General features: G+C 42.1%; 1 protein-coding gene across 2 annotated transcripts; it reads right to left on the bottom strand.

Annotated features, from left to right (window-relative positions):
- Window positions 1–399: 399 nt before the first annotated feature.
- znf512b (zinc finger protein 512B) lies at window positions 400–20,544 on the bottom strand. Of its 2 annotated transcripts, XM_037275405.1 has the most exons (18): window positions 20,154–20,544; window positions 19,503–19,703; window positions 17,210–17,344; window positions 10,243–10,322; window positions 9,980–10,108; window positions 9,728–9,906; window positions 9,191–9,468; window positions 9,028–9,105; window positions 8,823–8,957; window positions 8,195–8,322; window positions 7,542–7,634; window positions 5,379–5,477; window positions 4,751–5,008; window positions 4,358–4,669; window positions 4,185–4,286; window positions 3,988–4,050; window positions 3,676–3,774; window positions 400–3,411 (listed from the first exon to the last, which is right to left on the bottom strand). In XM_037275405.1, the coding sequence occupies exons 3-18, from the start codon at window positions 17,340–17,342 to the stop codon at window positions 3,073–3,075; spliced, it is 2,505 nt and encodes an 834-aa protein (XP_037131300.1). In that variant the 5' UTR covers window positions 17,343–17,344; window positions 19,503–19,703; window positions 20,154–20,544; the 3' UTR covers window positions 400–3,072. The 2 variants fall into 2 exon arrangements, with proteins under 2 accessions (XP_037131300.1, XP_037131309.1); XM_037275414.1 differs by having other exon boundaries at window positions 9,028–9,099; window positions 19,503–20,543.
- Between the last annotated feature and the right edge of the window lie 5 nt (window positions 20,545–20,549).

Below are 20,549 nucleotides of genomic sequence, written 5' to 3' on the forward strand. Positions count from 1 at the left end.
AAAAGGAAGGGCCTCAGGCTCAGACCACGTCTGAATGGAATGAATCATCTCATTTTATTTCGCAAAGGACATTTTATTGGGGAGTCTCGATAGTTTTAAACAATATATTGATATATGCATGACAACATTTGAGTGGGACACTGATTAAATAATGTTTGTGGCAATTAGCACACTGTATCTGTGTGTATTACCAGTCCACCCTCCACAGAGCTGCAATTTGCCTTCAGGGCAGATTTCATGCCAAATGTTCGATATTGATAAGGCTATGTTCAAAATTTCCATCTTAATCAATTCCTCAATGTTGGACGACAACATATGCATTGTGCATGGGTATAACACAAAATACATACTAAGAGAAAATACAAGGGCAAATTGGACAAATATAGTAATGGCCTTTTTTTTTTCTTCAACAAATCTTTATTAATTAGTTGAGGGATAATGAACAATTCATACAATACATTTGGAAGAAAACTGTTAGCAGTCCAGACTCACAGGAGGGAGAAAGCCTCTTCTGTTAGATACAACACAGCTTTATTTCAGATATTGTTACTACTTCACCATTGTGAGCTACAACACCATCTCTTAAAACTCTCAACCAATATAATGACACCTGCGACATAAGCCGATGTCTTTTACTATTCTAAAAGTAGGTAGCGTACAAATAAAGGTGTATATTTCTGAGACGGTCTTGACCGGATTTGCGGAAAGTCGCCTCATTTTTAGGAAACAACAAAGGGAAGACACTTGAGTCTGCTGTTGTCCGGCAAGAAAAGTCACACCACACACAGTCCAGATCACTAGAAAGCTCAAACAACACTCGTATTTCAAGCCTATTTCATGGTATAGTAAGTGCACAAAATACTGAAACAAACACATGTACATATGCCTCGTTGTCCCATATTGAATAAGAATAAAGGACAATCCCTATGTATTTGTCATGATGTATTTAAAAAAAAAAAAAAAAAAAACTTTCTTAGAGTAATCAAAAATGGCAAAATAACAGTGTATGCAGACAAATAAGCATACGATATATGTGGTAAAAAAAGCACTTTCAGAGCAAACAAACTAAGTTGGTAATTGAGAAAAAGCCATACAATTGTGTGAAGACGTCAATATCAAAATATAAGCAAGCACACAAACTCAGCTAAATATGGTGTATTGCTTTACTCTCTAAACATGTTGCAGTTAGCGCACACGGCGTGATACATAGGCGTTTTCCATACCATAGGAAGACTGATAGTAAAGGGCGTGATAAAATACCCAGGTAAAAGCGGCGCTAAACTATCATATCGGAAAACCAAAGCTTGCCCGGAAAATGGGACGCTAATAATGACAAGTAACAAGCAATTGATTCTGTGCCAGTTCATAACACTCAACAGAAAGCATTACAGATTCTTCATTTCCTGGTCATTACAAAGTTGCTAAATGTTACACACACGCACATATTCTCGACTCGACTCTGATGGAAATGAATCAGTGCTTGTCTAATAAATCTTCACTGGATAAACCTGGATAGTAGAAGGTAGTCCATCCCATCAGGAGAGAAACGGACATGCATAATCATCTCCACCTTGATTAAAAATGGAGAAACATCTGAGCTTCGCACTATAAAAAAAGGTCAGGTGTGTCAATATATATCCTAATCACGCTATGAATCAGACGTGACCGGCCTGATTGAAGTGACGGCGCTGACGGCCTTTAGCGGACCCGCTGAGTTGTCTCGAATCGTTTAAGAAACAAGTTGGCAAGAGCGCGACCTAGATTTCTACACATGCGTCATCTACTTTTCTGGATTTCTCATTTGCTCACTTCATTAATAAAACAGTGGATTCAAGTACTATCTACGCTGCTATTCTCTGATTGCACACTTCAGATTTTTGCACACATCAGATGTGGTAATTTGATAACATGGGATTCATATTTCTTTGAAAACTCAATCTAAAACTATCATTACAGGAGGTGGCAATTATGGCTTTGTGCGGTGGGTTAAAACTTTATAGTCATGCTCGACGTGATCACAGAGGTGCCCATTATCCGTAAATAGAATCTAAAAGTCTGTCCCGAGAATAAAATATCTTTGTTCCTGTGTGACAGCGACTAGGTTACATAAGTACTTTCTCAGAGTGCAAAATCACAAGAGGGGAACGACAAGGGTTAAAGTGCAATGCAATATCTTTGAACATCCAGGTGTAAGTTCATATATATTATTATATGTGAATCATGATTTGCAATGATAAAAGCTCACTCTCCTAAACCTCTACAAAAGATAGCATTTTCATTCGAGTCTGATCTCTTTAGGATAAAGTAAAAGCCAAAATACGGCTTCTTTAAAAAAACAAAAACAATTTTTACCTTACTTGATTGTGCTGCAACAGTGCAACCATCTTCATAAGAATTTTCTTCAGCTTTGCCAGTCTGACATTAGTGACAGTATTTCAAGCTTTTTCATTTTCTGTTGAAATTGATTAAATTGACACTATATAGAAAAAAACAATCCCTATTAGAATTTCTGCTTACTAATAATGAATTAATTATGAGTTTCAAAGCAGATATACCCTTCAAGTGGTACACAGACAAAATTCAACAAAATAGTTTAGGGCAAAATAGCTTAAAAGTGATTTGCTTCATTGGTTAAAAAAAAAAGTCTGATAAACATGTAACACAAAACATTCCTAACACACATGATCAATGATGGTTTTGTTAGATGTATAAATGTGACGGCATCATTGCTTGGAGTATATAGCTATATACTAAGTGTTTATGTACAGAGTAGAACTGTGAAAGAAATGCAAATGCACATGACGTTACCATGCTAGGAGAAAAATGTGTTGCTGTGAAAGGCAACATTGCTGAAGTCTTTGATTTCATTTTGGGAAAATCCCGCTGAGTGCGGGAACTAAAGTGGGTGCCTTAAAAGGAGATAACTGGAATGGGGGGGGAAAAAAAACATACTGTTTACGTTTGTACTTTCCAGAACCTGCAGCCACAATTTTTGTTTCCTCAGCGCTCGGTTCTCACAAAGTTCAATCACATCTGCTGGAGCAGTTGTTTTGTTAGCAAAATAAAAAACAGCTACTCAGACAGCGAAAACTTTTTAGGTTTGCTTTGTCGCGCGGTGGAACCGTTGAGCTGTTGGCTCGGATCTGGATCGGTAATGTCCGTAAAGTCAGGGCTATGCGCGGGTGACTGCGTTGAGTCAGAGGACGGGGTGGAGTCAATCGCTGAGTACTGATTGACGTTGGCTTCTTCAGTCTGTGCTTGGAGAGGAGCAGGGAGTCGCTCTTTGGGCTTGCGACCTCTCTTTTTGCCAGCGGTGGCACCGTTCCTCACCTCTTCTCTAATGCCGTCATAATCCAGTGCTTTATTCTTGCTGCTAGAAATCCCTTCACCGTCTGATGCACGGAACCAATTCTGACGCAATACAAACATTGTTAGTGCTGATTAGAAGCTTTCAAGTGTGGAAAAATGACGTCAAGTAGAACAGTGACTTGGTAAACACATTCGCTGGTTCCAGTAAATGGTTGGGTACTATGGTGGACAAAATATCTCTACTGAAAACAAACAACAACCAAAACGAGTGTCATCTTCAGCCTCAAGGGATTTTTAAAATAGTATTTATCCTCATGTTGATGGTTTAAAGACTGTATCCAATTGGTGTTACTGTTTGCGACCTACCTGTGAGTGTGTCTTGCTTATGTGATACTTGACTCCACTCTCTGAATTAAACTCCTTCTGACAGATCAGACACGTGTATTTTGCCAGTTCTCCACCTCCCTGCAACACATATACAACTACAAATATTACAGAGCACCTTTCCGAGCATGTTATTGAGAAAATGATGATGAATGATGATGATCATGACAACTGCAAAAAGAAAATGGATTCTTAACATTGAAGTCTGCAACAATGAATTGTCGTACATGAATATCTTTAATAGAGTACGATTACGTCTGCAGTGTCAGGGGAGGTTTTGATGAGTGTTTATACCTGGCTACAGTTTGCAAGATGGGCTTTTAGTCCAGATACACTGGAATAGACAGCCTCGCAGTTCTGAAGACAACAAAAACAAATCAATCAAAAGGCCACCAAAAACAACGGCATTATTTTCATAAACATAAGACAGACTTATTTGATTGAAGACTAGAAACAGATTTGTTGGCATGTGAAACCTGAAACACTCTTACTTCATTGATGCAGCAGATGAAGCCATTTTCCTTGACTTGAGTCTTCCAGGTCTCTAGAAGCTCCCTGCTGAAGTTGGGAAGGCCTGGGCGGGTGTAGTTTAGCTATACACAAGAAAGTGATCATTAACTGTGTTCATGGCCAGCACAGTACAGTTTTCCTTTTTCTTCCTTACCCTTTTGCTGTCAGGCACCAGGTCATCCTTGATACGACGCTTGGTACCCCAGTCTTTGGCGAGCTCGTCTTCTGCAATCTCCTGCAGGTGAAACACTGCCACTTGAGCTGAGCGCCGCCTCACTCTGCCACTAGGTGTCCGTTCAAAATCCTCGGGAAGGCTTTGATTTTGTGCTGCCTTTTCCTTGACTCTGTTCTTCACTTGACTGCCTTCGTCTTTAACCTTGTCCTTCTCCCGATGCAACTGTGTTTTTACATGCCATTCCGGCTGGCTTTGCTCTCTTTTCATGGCTGAAAACTTCTCAAAGGTGACCTGGAGGAAAAGTAAGACATGATGCAATTTAAACTAGGAAATTTTTCTTCAATTAGATGCCTGTCATGTTTGCTATATTACCCTCTCTTTGCCACTGTTGTTGTTGGTGGTGGTGTCGGTCCTATTGTCTTTGTTGTTGGTGGTGGTGGTTGTCGTAGTCGACTTGATGGTTGGGGGGTGCTCAGTACGTACGTGGTAGTCTCTGCCAGCCTTGGAGCGATATGTTTTTTCACAGTGCTGGCACAAAAACCTGGCTTTCTCAGCATCAGAGAACTCACGTCCACAACGCTTCTGGTGGTACTGGTAGCCCATTAGACTGGAGAAGTGAGCTGAACAGCCCTGCACATTAACAGAAGGACAACAAGGATGCATGAAAAATATTGTTTATTGTTCCCAACTGTCAGCATGAAATCATACTGTTGGCTCTCCCTTGCTCTCTGTTCTCTGAAATCATGCTGTTGGCTCTCCCTCCCTCCCTCCCTCCCTCCCTCTCTGTTCCATTGGCATTGCATTTGGACGGAATGTAATGAGAGGGAAATATTGATACGATTTTGGGCAACGTGTATTACGAGGCAGGAAAGAAGGAATAGATTGGTAAAAAGGCCAAAAGAGAAATGACAGCTTGCATAACAAGGAGCCTAATGTGAAATGGGAGGTGCAGCATTGCAGGGACTGGAAAGAATGAGCAAAACAAAAATCAATGACATACCTCACTAGGACATTTGATTCTACCCATCTGTTTAAGTATTCGACAAAGTCGTTCTCTCTCCTCATGCTCGTCGTCCATCTGGCCTTCACTCCTCGATGACTGGGGGGTGGGGAGGGATACACGTCAGTCATGAAATGTATTTTCCATTTTATGTGTTCACAATCTATGAGGATTAAATGTCTTCAAGGTGAGGCTATTTTTCATGGTCATTTATGACACCTGTAAAATCAGAGTGTTGTACCAAGCCTCCGTCAAAAGAGCAGAACAACAGATGGCAGAGCTGCCATGGGGAAGAAAGATGTGCACATGACTGGAGAGAGCATCGACATCCCAGCAGAGAGACCTTCATGTGTTTTCTCATGTCAACATATAGCATCGCTTTTGATGAAACCGTGATATAATATCGACCGCATTGTTTAAATGCTTTGATGATAAACAGCGCATAAGAAAACACATGTACAATATGACAGTACAAACTCAAACAGCATGCTGTGTTGTTGCACACACTATCGTAGGGGTTATGTTTCCGACCATATTGGACATTTGATCTTTTACACACTCCTTCCTCCTGGCTGGTGCTTATTACACTGCAGGGACAATTCACGTAGGAAAAAAAAAAAGTTTAAGAACCAAAAAGTGTGTTAGCCAAGGATTTTTCGTGAAAATTCAGTGTCAAACTAACTGGTCATTAACTATGTTATTTTGTACCTCGAGGTCCCACTGTATTAGTTCTAAAATATTGCATGTCACGCACTATTATAAAGTATGCCGCCCCTCCCTAAAAAAGGAAAACTCATGCAGTATGCCACAAGGTTTGCAAGTACGTCCATTCATGAAACATTCATGCTACTTTTTGAAACCCATTTGAATTATTCAGCAAAGCCCAGAGCTCTAATGCAGGACTGCTCTGATAATATCTTTAAGATGCTCTCATAGCTGTCAGACTTGAGACAGCTGCAGAAATAGTAAGTGCTTGAGGGACGTCTGCTCACGAATGAAACCTAAGATAAAAACAGGCTCCGTGGTGACTAATTAAAATGCAACATACAAAATATTGTGCAGTATAGCTTAGGAGAGTGCAAACGCTCCCGTGAATGTGTCATGTAGGTAACAGGAGTGAGCTTAGTGATTTTTTTCCCATATCGCTAATATAAAATGATATATTTACATGTTATAAATAATTCATAAATAATATGAATAAACTAAAAAAAAACAAAAAAAAAAACATTCTTTTTAAATAATATTCTCCCTATCAGTTTTATATCTTGTCCGAAAAAGGAGAAATTTTGAAACAGAAAATATGGCCCTTCCTCAGAATTGGTGGCGGAACACTTTTGTTTGTAGCATTCTCACTACACAGATTTTTTGAAATGGCGAATCACGTACACGAGGCTGTTATTTTTTGACACCACTATCGATTTTTCCATCAAGTCATGTCCATCTCTGTTTGATTCCAGTGCCAATGGTCCCATTGCAGCACCTCCCCCCACAATAACTGCATCTATCATTGCCAAGCGATTGTGAACGTGAATGATTATTTGTCTACGTGTGCCCTGCAATTCGCTGGCAACAGCCTGAAGACAGCTGGGACAGGTTCCAGCATTGGCCACAACCCTCCTGAGGAGAAGTGGTTCTGATGATTGATGGATGGCATTTCATTAGAACTGCAAGCCAAGTTAGTGAAACAATAAATTGTTTTTAGCCCCCGTCCCCTCCTGCCTGCCCGTCATGTTCAATGTGACTGGAAAAGACGTTGCAAAGATTGACTCAACACTTCCCGCGGCATCCACAAAATAAAAATCCCGATGTATTCTAGTGGTCAGGACAGCTTTAGGTGCAACAATAACAGTGCAGGTAACTCTATACACATGACATTTTTTGCGAAAGGAAAGGAACAACTTTGTTGCAATTTCAATGATTTGCTCCTCAGTTGAGTTTATTTAAGATACGTTACTTATTTTAAATGAAAAATGAGACTTTTGGGGAAAAAACAAGTAAGACTTTAAAGTCCCCGCTGGAACTCTGTATAGTTGTAGTGTCAAGTAACACATTGTCCCATCTACGTCATTGACGGAACTAAATCTAAAATATGTACTGCGTTCTCCAGTGTTGTTGGTGGAATTAAGTGATTATTGATTAATGTTTCTGCTGACGGGTGTGTACCTTGGAGTTGTGTTCTGCCATGGTGTGGTAGTTGAGTCCTGCCTTGGATTTGAACTGTTTGTGGCACTGTTGGCACCTCAGGGCCTCTTGAAGCTGCATGGGGTCAGAAGTCAAATCAAGGCGCCATATTAAGATTTCAAATAAAAGCATATGGGTCAATCAATAAGCAGTAGTTTTGCCGTTTGTGAAAGGTTTCCGATTTTTCTGTTGGAAACTTTTAAAACCATGTAAGTGCTTCTAAGCTGCAAATATTTGCCAAGATCTTGCGTCAACTCTACAAGACAAAAGAGATATCACATTAATGTGATATGTCACAATCATATCCAAGGTTATAATTGTTCCGACGCTAAAGTGGGAAGGGGGGAACCGGTTTATCATGTTTGCTTTCCTGACTTGTATATGGAGGTATGCACTTTATTAAAATGCTACATTATTTATTGTAAAGCATTTTTGGCCGACCCCCCCCAGGATTTTTGCACTTTTTGCACTTTTATCCCCCAACTTGTACCTTCCTGTAAATCGAGCTGTTGTTACATGCAGTTTCTCACACGTGAGATTAATAAAGTTCCTCTTATCTTATCTTATCTTATAATGCTCTGGGATCTCAGTTTGAGAACTTGCAAATGCAGTAACAAATGGCCACATCTTCTGACCTTCTGGCAAATCTCCATGTGTTTCTTCAGGCCGTGGATTGTTTTTCGGGTGACGATGGAGCAAGTGGGGCACACCACTTCCCCTCGCTCTGAAATGGCTTTCTGCCACTGAATGTCAGGAACTGTACCTAGAAAAACAAGATGATGTTTCTTTGGAAGTGAGCAAATCAAATATTTGTAGTATGACTCGGAGGAACTGTCATCTTGCAGGTGTTGCTTCTGCTATTCCTCAGTCATGGATGGCCATGATATTGCAAATTTTGCTGCTGTGTGCAAGTTTGTATTTATTACTTTCCAGATCTACTTTGGAACTAAAAGCAAATTGGTTACAAAGAGTGTTTTGCTGCCTCCTACTGGTCTTACACAGGAAACTATACTTATTTTGTTGCATATACAGCAGCCAAGAGTAAATTATTGATATGAGTTAAGATAACATCATCATCTCACATGCATGAAGTTAATAGAGATATTTGAATTGAGAATGTCTAAGGTATGCTCACAGCATTTGTTATTCAAGTGTTGTGTGTTAAAGTTATTCAACAGTGGCTGAGAAGCACAATTCTAGATGACATAGCTTCATCCAAAGATTCACCCCATCTTTGGAAAAGGTTAGACAAAAGGTGTTTACCTGAACTGGTGCTGGCTGCGTGTTTAGTGAAGGACTGATTTGAAGCCGTTCTTCTGTGAGGCTCCTCGCTAAATGCACTCCTGTCTGGTCTCTTGATGCGGCTTGCCTTCAGCTTCTCCTCCACTTTAGTCATACCTGCAGCACACAAACACACACACACTAAGATCACTCTACACAGAGGTGAGCTGGATATTTTTGTCAATACCTTTCAATCCAAACGTTCCAGAGATTGAAGGCTGCTCTCCAGTGAACTTCTTCGGTGTTTTCTGCTTCCGCCCTTGCCCAAGAAATCACAAAAGGGAAAACAACAAAGGTCAAGCATTTACAGTAGAAATACACGGTGAATATTAAAAACGCTTGAATCCTACTGTGTTTCATTCGTTCTGGGTCTTCATCAGGATACGATGGCGGTAGGCTGCCACATTCGCTTTCACTACCCCCTGCGTCAGAGGATGTGCTTTGGGAACGCGATTGCTCAAACTGAGGCTGGGCTGACTGCGACTGGTGACTCTGCAGTGACGGCTGGCTGTGCTGTTTCCTCTCGCTCCTCTGGTGGGTCAGCTCTCCATTGTGAGAGGGGGTAGATGCCTCCAGCGTCTTTTTGACTTTGAAGAACACTGGGGATGGAGGGTTGTTATCCAGGGGCCTGAAATCGCAAACCAAGAAAATTAATATGACATAACTAATATTAATAGACTTAATGACTTATGCCAGAAATTTTAAAGAAAAAGGCAAACCCCCAAATTTTCTTTGTCATAATATGTTCTGTGCAACCCAACTAGTCAAAACAGTGTTCAGATTAATGTTTCGTTTGTGGAATATGAATTAAACGTGGCAAAATCCACCTGTTTTTATCCATCACAAGGGGCGGCCATTTTCCCCATTAAGCTTTAAATATTGCTTACCTTTTAACGGTATTGGACTTGACAGGGGTTTTCTGAACCTTATTAAGATGCTCATCCTTTGACTCCAAGCTAACCCTGTCTGGGTGGTTCCAAAGCATGTGCTTCTGTAGTCGCACCTTTGTTGCAAACACTGTGTCACAATATAGACAGCAGTGGCTCTGCTTCTCAGCGACTATGGTCTGAGGAAATCATGAGTTTATTGTGAAGCATAATGTTCATAGAATATTACTATGTAGGTAGAGAGAGGCTCACCCCCTGGCAGCGTTGATAGTGGTACTTTACGCCATAGATGCTGGGAAACTCTAACCAACAGCCTGAACAGGGACATTTAACTCTGGAACGGCGCTTAAACTCTTCCTTCCACTGTACTATCAAGTGGGCCTGTATGGGGACAAGAAAGAAGAAGAAAAGAATAAATGTGAAATGCAGTGTGTGATATGCAAATGTATGCTACCCCCGAGCAAATAAATGAGAACCATTTGAAATACCCACTCAGTTCAAAGAGGCCTACTCACAGGGATGTTTCTCAGTTCCTGCTCATCTGCTTTAGGACGACCTTTCCTCTTCCCCTCTGCGGTCTCATCACACACAGACGCTGGCAAAATACAAGGGAAAAAAAATCCTGTGTTAAAACTGCATAAAACTGGTGACTCATTCAGGACGCTGAAATTTAAATAACAGAGGTGGTCAGTGGAATAAGAATAACATTCGGCAATTGATTGGGCTGATACTTCATTTGTTATGAAAAAAATATATATATTATGAGTGCAGACACATGATTATATACTGTGATGGTTTGTCCGTTCGTCCCATATGACCACCGATTGTCCGGCCAGAGTGCGAGGTTTTTAGAAAAAGGAACTAAGCAAGGACAGAAGTGGGTTTTTGTCCGTTCTTGTAATTGTCCCCAACCGGATCAAACAGAAAAACACGCTTCAAGCTGCAGTTTTAATTTAAGAGTGCAGTCACACCAAAAAGATCAACTATGAATCGCTAGTGCTGGTAATCTTTGACACAGCAGCACGCAGAAAAACGACGACTTCAGTTCCCGAGACTGTCAATGTTGCTTATGCAATGTCTGGTGCATGTCTGGCCTATAGTCTTCCTGTCCATTGGATCTCAACCCATGATTTCTACCCACATGACGATCACAGCACAATGGTTTAGTATTACCAGTACCTCTGTTACAATTATCTCAGATAAATCAGCCCGCTTCTCCATTTTGCCTAGCGCTACAAATAAAGGGGAGCAGTAGATTTTTGTAGGGCGGGGCGATGAACTGAGACAAGCTGAGGGAGTGCAGTCAGCAATCTTCGAGGTGAATGACTTCTTCCTTTGACCAAGCAGAATAGTAGATGACCTACATGGCAGTGCCGCAGGTACAAACTGATCCGCTCTACTGCACCACAAAATAGTGCACAATCTAACCTGATGTCAGCTTCCAAATACTGATAGAACTGAACTTCACAGCGACTTCATTTTAAAGCAAAAAGAAAATTCGCCATATCAGATCTAGACAAAAGGAAACACCTTTAAATGAATAACTCGTACCTGTTTGTTGTGAAAAGGGAAAAAAGACTCGGAAGGCTCACGATGACGACCAATAATATTACGTAAAACATGTCATGTCCACTCGTTCACACTCATTAGCAAGCAGTGACCGCGTACACACATGCAGACTCATTTGTGGTGGCATCCAAACAGGTTCAGAGCACTCAGCGTAACTGGCAGGATTATAAAAATGGAATCAGGACGGATTGGTTTTCTCCCTCAAAAAAGCATTAAAAGACACCCCCCCCCCCCCCCCCCCCCACACACACACACACACACACAGTAGCGCTAGACTTGCACTGGGCACAAAAACAGCTCATAGTGTGAAGACATAAACTACAAATAATCACACAAGTATGCAAAACCGTGTGGTTGTGAGCATGAATACTATCATTATTATTATGAGAGGAGCGTATTGATATTCTCCGGGCAACAGAGCAAATTTCAACTGGCTGCCAGAGTAGCAGCTGGAGGGGTGATACAGCTGTTGTGCCGAGCAGGAAATTGAGCACTCATTCCTGTCTCGCAAAACAAAGGTCTCGTAAAAATAAGGTCCTAATTAACGCAACGCGCTCCCGGGGAAGATGTGTTCTCGTTGCAATGGGAATAAGATCGACTTGTCATAGCACTATCAAAAACCTCTTTGCGGCAAACTCGTTGAAATCAGCGGATCCATTTAATGAACAGGGAAGTCAACACAGGCAGAGCACTCGGTGGGGATGAAATAGACGTCGGTTGACAAACTAGACAGCCTCGTTGCTGCTGCTTGGGTCATAGTAAGCCATTGTCCCTACTGAAAGAAAGCAGGCCTGTCACATCCAAACCACGACTTTCGGACACAAGTCAAAGGCATGAAACAGCTGTTCATTTAATGTCAGGACACGACTTGCTCCCAGCTGTCTGAATATCTGTGCGGCTGTTCGCCCGTGTAAATTAAATCAGGGATGAGAGGAGCAGGAACGAAAACCCTCAGTAAAAAGTCATTTGACGATTTTAAAAAGGCAATACATTTTATTATCGATTTATTATGTTGCACAATTATGTTAGTCAGCCGACAGACGACAGACATGCTCATCAAAATTAGCACCAATGTTACAGCAAATTATAAACTTTCGAACAACACAAATGAAGAATGCGTGTCTTTAAATGTAAAGTTCTTCAGAATGCAAACCAACGGCAATGTGTGTTCCTTGCATCAACAGCAACTGTTTGGGTACGGTTTCAATGAAGGGACAAACCTGCCCTCAAATATACGATACAATATATCCATATTGTTTTTGTTGATTCTGTAGCTTACATGGGGAATGATGTTGAAGTTGTATTGGCTGTTTGTTGAGAGAGTAAAGATTATGGACATATTTGAAACTGTCTTTGTTGCTAAATTAAAGGGTATTTTTCAATCAATTGAGTGATTTTTAAAATATTTAATTGTCCGATTCGTTAACTGATTAAAAAAATAATTAACAGATTAATTGATTGTTGAAATAGTCTAATCAATTTACCATATAACATTTCACTGATGTCGGGCGGAATCCAAGTAAACTATTTCTAAAATCATCACTTTTCAGGAAATGTCATGTTAGTTCAACCATTATCGCGAAAGAGCGCAAGCCATTTTCAACACTTTAAATTGGTCAAAAATGAGAACAAAAATTAACAACCACGTGTAGACTGACAAAAAGTATAGATTTGTGTAAAAATATTACATTTAAGAAATTATAACATATGGGAGATTTCAGACCGAAGCCAACATTTTACAGGGGACGCTTTGGTTATAGAAAATAAACAAACTTTGTTTGTGTAAATGAAAGAAAAGTGTTTTTTCAGTTTACATGGAAATAAGAACTCAACAGTCATGGGGTCCTGGCAGCTGTCTGGTGTTCTCATATAACCCCTGAGTTCTCCCAGCTCCCCCTGCAATTGCTCCCCACACGCTTCCAACACACACGCACGCATGTCCCCACACACTCACACAACAGAAAGAGAATGCAGATTTGTTTTTCTCGGCGAGTGCTTACACAGGAGCCATTGTCTACATCAGCTCGGTCGGATTAGAACGATACTGCTGTTTGGTAGAAGCATACAAATGGCCGTGTGGAACCAAGATCCCTTATCACAACTTTCTGTCAAAGTTAACCTCTTCTGAGGGAATATGTGACTGGGGTTTGAAAGCAGATAAACAAAGCCTTCTTTAGCGAAGTCTAAAGAACAAATCCACCTAACCCCCCAAAAAGTGCATGTTTTAAATAAAACTGCCGTGTCAGCTCCGGATTGTTTAAGTAAACGCTGCCTCCAACGCATAACATTCAAGACGGATAAATACGTATGCCCTGCAACCCTGAACTGGACAAGCACTGTAGAAAATGGATGGATGGATGGCTGGATGGATGGATGGATGGATGGATGGATGGATGGATGGATGCATAAAGATGTTCAAAACACTCCTAAACAAACACGGCAGGAAATAAGCAGCCCATGCATGTCGTTTCATTTCTTTCAAGCACAGCTTCATTTGCTCAAATGGTTAAGCCCCGCTGATTGACAAAAGCTTTTGTGAAGAGAGCAGCACTTTGTGAGCGCACCTGTGGCTCGGTTTATAGCACATGTAACGTACGGCGCATGCTTTGAATAAAAGAGCTTGGGTTTCAGATTGCTGCCTCTTTCTCTGGTAATTCACGGTGCCTCAATGGTCTCTTCAGATCGGCACTGATTCGAAGAGCCTTCAACATCAGCTGCACACTCCACCAACCCTGGAAGCTGTATCTATTGCCAGATGCTCATTTGAGACAAGGTCAGCAGTGAATTTACTGACATTCAGTCTGGAGCGCTTGAATAACTGTCCGTATTCAGCGTGTGGACAGAGGCAGATTTGAACTAGCAGAGATGGAAACTAAATGCTGCTCTACTTTACAGTGTAGTGACGAGATGACAAGATCAGACCAAAATGTCTTTACGAAGCATCTGAGGTCGGGGGAAAAAAAAAACCTGACTTAACTTGATTTCCGATGGGAACTTTTTGTTTTCAAATTACAACTTGGAAGTCAACCAGCACTATGGAATGGATTGCATTTGAGGTTGGAGGGTCCGTTTATGTGACAAGAACAGGACAATAAATGCAAGCAGAGGGTGATTGGGAAACGGATGCTGTTTCAAATACGCAGGGTCAGCAGATGGCACATGAATGATGTCCTGCAGTCACTGAAGTTGGCTGTGAGCGCACACACACGCACACGCACACACACGCAAGCACACACACGACAGCGTGTTTATAACATAAATAATTAAAAGCAGCAGCAGCTCGCCCTGCAAGTAACCACCTTCTCTAAAATCACAAATGGACTTCAGCTCGCCCTGCAAGTAACCGCCGTCTCTAAAATCACAAATGGACTTTATGTCTCATTGTCGAACGTGCAATAATTGTGGTGAAATCATTGTGGAGACAAAGGGACAATAGAATGAGTAAATGCTCGACGCTAATATATGGCCATCAATGCTTTGGTCCGCTTTTATTTTGAAATTATTACCAGCAGCCTATTGCGGCATATTGTCTTCAACAACACAATGACCTGAAATTATATTTAATCTCAATTTAGGTGAGGTAAAAAATGACTTGATAACACTGAGCATAAAAAAAAAGACTTACTTACAGTTCCTCTGTATTATATGGTGCCTGTTTCCGTGTTTAGCAGCTGCACCGGCACTAGCATAGCAATGCTAGCTCAGCAGTGCTCAATTGAATAGGTCTATGGATGGATGAATGCGCTCCTGACATCCTCCAACAGAAGCTCATCCAGCTTGCGGTGCCTGCCCCCACCTGTCAGTGGATCACCAGCTTCCTGACCAACAGGAGACAGCGTGTGAGGCTGGGGGGCATCACATCTGACACCCGGACCACCAATACTGGAGCCCCTCAGGGGTGCGTCCTCTCCCCACTGCTCTTCTCTCTCTACACCAATGATTTCTCCTCAGATGACTCTCCTGTGAAGCTCCTGAAGTATGCAGACGACACCACTCTCATCGGACTGATCCAGGACGGTGATGAGACTGCGTACAGACAGGAGGTGGAGCGGCTGGTCCACTGGTGCAACCAAAACCATCTGGAGCTGAACCCGCTCAAGACCGTGGAGATGACAGTGGATTTCAGGCGAGACCCTTCACCACTTTTACCCCTCACTATCCGCAGTAATACTATTCTCTCCACAGACACCTTCAAGTTCCTGGGAACCACAATCTCTCGGGACCTGAAATGGACCGGCCACATAGACTCTGTCCGGAAGAAGGCCCAGCAGAGGCTGTACTTCCTGAGACAGCTCAAGAAGTTCAACCTGCCGCAAGAGCTTCTGAAGACCTTCTACACTGCCATCATCCAGTCTGTCCTCTGCACCTCCATCACTGTCTGGTTTGGATCAGCCTCCAAACAAGACAAGCACAGACTGCAACGGACAATCAGGACTGCAGAAAAGATCATTGGAATCAACCTCCCTTCTATCCAAGACTTGTACCTGTCCAGGACCAGGAAACGTGCAAGGAACATCTCTACAGACCCTTCTCACCCAGGTTGCAGTCTGTTTGAACTACTCCCCTCCGGACGGCGTTATAGAGCTCGGTACGCCAAAACCAGCAGACACCGAGACAGCTTCTTCCCCCAGGCTGTTGCTCTGATGAACTCACACCACTCATAGAGTCTCAGAGGCATTACTGTGCAATAACATCCTGCTCTTCACACCTTTTGAATTTGTCTACACTGTTTTTGCCATTATTCACATGTCCTGAGTGTTGTTAGTCACCTATATGTTGAACAGAGGGTGTGTTTTACCGAAGTCAAATTCCTTGTTTGGCACGCTCAAACATGGCGAATAAAAACTCTTGAATCTTGAATCTTGAATCCACATTTAACTAAAATGAAAGCGATATAAGGAATAGTTCAATACAGACTGTTCCTACGATTTATATTCTTGTCTCGCAAAGGAAGATTTGTAAATCTCTCAACTGCAGGTAAACACAAGTCAGCACACACACAAATGCATGCATGCACACGCACACGCACATACACAGCCTCAAATGCATCATAATCCATCTTTGAGGGCAGCCTATTAACCTAAAAAATGAAGCACCGTCATTCTGTGCAGTGGTATTACAAATGTGGAGCGTGTGTGTGTGTGTGTGGGGGGGGGGGGGTTGGTTTAAAAGACTATTTTGTAGCAGCCAAAACAACTGGGTCATTTGAATTTTCCAAGTCTACGTCACCCCATTAAAAAAAGTTGAGGTAGTTAAGCTGCATTCGTTACTGGACTGATACCCAATTCAGTAGTCCCGGTATAGCATATTTCTTTTTATAATCCTCCATCTCCATCCAGATGACTTGGAGCAAAACTCATTTGCAAGGCAGTCTGTAATCTATTTAGCAGGCCCTTGTCCATGTTTTGCCCCCTTAAAACATGGAACTGCATGTTTCAACTACAACTACATTGAACTGTTTTTATTCTCACTTCCATCGACAGAACTGCAAGCATCATAAAAAAAAATATTTGGACCGATCAGCAATCACCTGCCTTGGTGATTGCGACGTGGAGACAGACAAACCTGGTCCCAGACAACAGCAACTGGAAATTCTAAACCATCAAGGGGTGAAGCAGAAGATTTGAAGTCAGAGGCCTCATGCAGTGAGCCAACAATTTGGTCCAGTGACGTTCAATGAAGTCATCATGAGTAATTGTGGTGTGACAAACCCAAAGAAGCATTTTGTCTTTGTCACGGCTAACAGATATGATGTGTACAAACAATTTGCAAAATATTGTCACCACATATGCTAAAATAGAACTCTGCCTGGAATCACACCAGGAACTGACTCACACAAACAAAGCGCTCACAGTTCCCAAAAAATGCGACAATAATTGTTGTTTTAATTAAGTAGGACAGCTTGTCACTCACTGTGTTTGATGTTGTTTTCAAGGCATGGCACACTTCTAACAGGCTCCTGGGGATGTCCATGCTTGGAGGTCCGTCCCCTTGGCAGCACCGATGTCGAAAGCTTCCCAAGCCTAGTACCACTGGGGTTTTCCATGCCTACATTGGTGGAGGGGGGGCAGACACAGGACATGTTAAAAGCATTATTCCTGTTGATTCCGATAATAACACAAATTGTAGCGATAGCATTTCACGATACTGTATTCACATAGTACGATAGTTAGACATGAGTGCAGCCGCACTGAAGGTCATCTGATTGGAGGCAAACATCAGTAGTGGTAATGAGGCTATGACCTTCCATGTTTGATTTCAAAATCAATACACTCATGACTTCACTAACTTCTTGTTCTGTCCATTAGATAAAGGGTAAAGGCAAAGAGAGGGACAAGGGTGAGAGGTTCAAAGCTCCATATGACAGCCAGTTGCATGTCTCTTGTTCAAATATCAATACAGGCAGACATCTTTTTTTTTTCCTAATTGTGTTAAGAAGACCCCAGTGTGTGATTAACTGCACATTGCTATCATCCATAAGAAGATATATGTTAGCGACGAGCTGAGGGTGCTGAACCCTCATTCGCCATTGACGTGGAGGCAGTCTAATGGATGAAGGCTGACATTCGCTAATTATGCTAAGTGGGATTGATTGGGATTTCACATATTTTCTCCGAGCGCACATTCCTGTCAGTCTCATAATGATTTACAACAGCACACATAGGGTCACTCAGTGAGGCCACTCTGTTTATGTGCTGTGCCATTCAGTGTCAAATGAACTGCAATTGAACCTGGTGTCACTCAGATTGTTGTTAATAATTGTGGAGGCTTGAATAGCAAACAGTGAAAACAGAACTGCAGAAAATTATGCAATTAAGTACGGAGGTAATGTAATTATGTGAACAATGAAAGTTTGCCATTGCTTTGGGTTCAACTGCATCTTATAGTTTACTTCTATCTCATGCACTGATTCACTAGCTAACAGTTATTCAGTAATCAGTTGTAACAGACCAACACTATTTAGCATTCTGAAATCAAATCGTATTTAAAAATCACATTGACACAAATATCAATTCATTCTTCACAATTCCAGATCTGAGAAGTATTCAAGATTGTCCGTAATTTATTACGGGAATCTCTGAACGTGACTGTAACAGTAAATTTGACCGGATCAGAATATTCTTAATGGGGTGTGTACATGAAGCATTTTTATTCTGATCTGGCTTTTAATCGGAATCAATGTGTCCCGTGTAAACACTGACACTGGATGATATGATAAACAATGGCTTCTAAGTTACAAAAGGGGCAACAAGTGTGCGTATGAGTGCATGCACACGTGCACGTGGTCACAGCCTTCAGTGAAAGGTTGTGTCACCATGGTCACCCCACTGAGAAATGTTTGCCTATGACTCTGACTTGTATCACAATGACGGAAAGAGAAAAGTAAGCAGAAGGAATGGAATGGCATACAACCCAAAGCAGTCTAGGGAGAGGATTTTCTCTTTTATCAAGCATAATTGAAGAGATGCACGAAACAAATGCTCTGCTGAACTGATTATACGTGCGCTCAGTGTCTTGCTAAGAGTTTTACTCTGCAGTCGTCAAAGACAAACCGCTCCTCACAGCAGCCAGATCTCAGAGGAAAAAGAAATGGGAAAAATAGGCTGTTTCCACAAAATATGGCAGTGAGCTGTCCATAAATTACAGGATGAATGCTGTGCTCATTATTTATTGTTTTATATAAATTGAGACCGTTTCAACTCATGCAGGAAAGCTTTCTGTTTGAGAGATATTAGTTGTTAGTTTGTAAGCAAGTTGACTCGGTCCTACTGCTGGATATTATGAACTTTCTGAGGCAGGATTTACACAGTAGGTCTTTATGCTCAGTTCCAATTCTATGCCAGTTGTACATTTTAAGTGACACATATCCAAACGGTACTGATCAAACACATAGGAAATATGATGTGTATCTGAATTTTATCCACGTTTGGAAGAGGTCTGATTACAAGTGCTTATTTCTTATTACATAATCACTACCATCGTTTAGTTTGAGCTTAAAGTGCATGAATGACAGCGGTAGATGTAAAACAGGCGAGACACAACATTCGTACTCAAATCCACTCACGCAATCTGCTGACAAACTGGAAACAAGTCATTTCGCCGTGCACATGGCACGCTGCCATGTTAGTGTGTGACTCGCGAGCGCGATGAGACAGAAAGTGACACTTTTCTTGCTTCCACGAGCTCTGTGGTCAGCCACACCTACCTGAGGCGTTGGCCGCTGAACCACAGCTCACAGCCGGCTGGCCCCAGGTCAGCTAGCCCGGTGGGCGAGGAGGGGGTCCGGAGACAGGCACCGTATTGGGCGTTTATCCGCCAATGTTTTGTTACATCGCAATCCCACCTGCTGTGTGTCAAGGGCTGGTCGAAACGCTGCTGACGGGTGATTGCCGTCGTCCTGCCCCCACTTGAAACGGGGGTGAAACGAAGTAAAAATGACAAATTGCGTGTAGGTTAAAAAAAATACCACAACAATCCAGGAGATTTAGCCTGATCGTGCCCCCTTCCTTTGAGGCATTAATATGTATTTTCCACAAGGCATCGATCCAAGCTTGCCGTTAAACACTCCAAAAATAGTCAGAAAAGATGCGTAAATCCTCGAGTCCTTGAGGAAAAATATTGGAATACCGGATGGTTTATACAGGCACTGAAGCAAAATGGCGACTTTATAACGAAGGAGGAGAAGCAGGAAAAAAAAATCCTTGCGCTGGCTGGATCTTAAGGGAGCCACCAAATTATAATATGGGCAGTAATTTCGACGTCTGCCGGCCACTTTGGGAGAGAAGCGACCCGAAGCGGAGGAAAATCAGGAGAAACGCACGGTCGCTCGCTCTTCGACCACTCCTCGGCTCCTTACCTCGGGATTATTTTCGCTTTTAATACGGATATGATGTCTCCGCGCGCGGCCGTACACGGGGTTCGTTCCCACTAATGTGTGCTGGGTCACACGCTTAACTCAGCACGCCACCTTTGACAGTTTCAACGACACTCAAGGCAACTTGGCGTCATTGTTGTCAGAGTTGTTATTCCAATCATTATTTCCGATTCGGGGGGAGCTTCATAATGGAGATTCCAGCGGGGGTAAAGTTGCTGCTGTGCCACCGGCTCTCCAGACGCTTCGCGCTTGACATTAAACGGCCAGGGCTTCAAAAGCTCTGCCAACTATTTGAGGTCATAAAAAAATAACAAATAAAATACCACGCTTAATATTGGCATGTAGCACGCCAAATCATCTAGTCCACTGTCATTTTAA

This window comes from Syngnathus acus, chromosome 2 (assembly GCF_901709675.1).
Source record: "Syngnathus acus chromosome 2, fSynAcu1.2, whole genome shotgun sequence".
Lineage (NCBI taxonomy): Eukaryota > Metazoa > Chordata > Actinopteri > Syngnathiformes > Syngnathidae > Syngnathus > Syngnathus acus.

What these genes read in the sequence shown, in the direction of transcription:
- znf512b (XM_037275405.1), bottom strand. Translation starts at nt 17,342, where the DNA reads ATGGAAAACCCCAGTGGTACTAGGCTTGGGAAGCTTTCGACATCGGTG. An exon ending in TGGCAGAACACAACTCCAAG is followed by an intron (nt 5,478 to 7,541) that starts GTACACACCCGT and finishes CCCACCCCCCAG; the next exon opens with TCATCGAGGAGTGAAGGCCA. An exon ending in ATCTTGCAAACTGTAGCCAG is followed by an intron (nt 3,775 to 3,987) that starts GTATAAACACTC and finishes TATGTGTTGCAG; the next exon opens with GGAGGTGGAGAACTGGCAAA.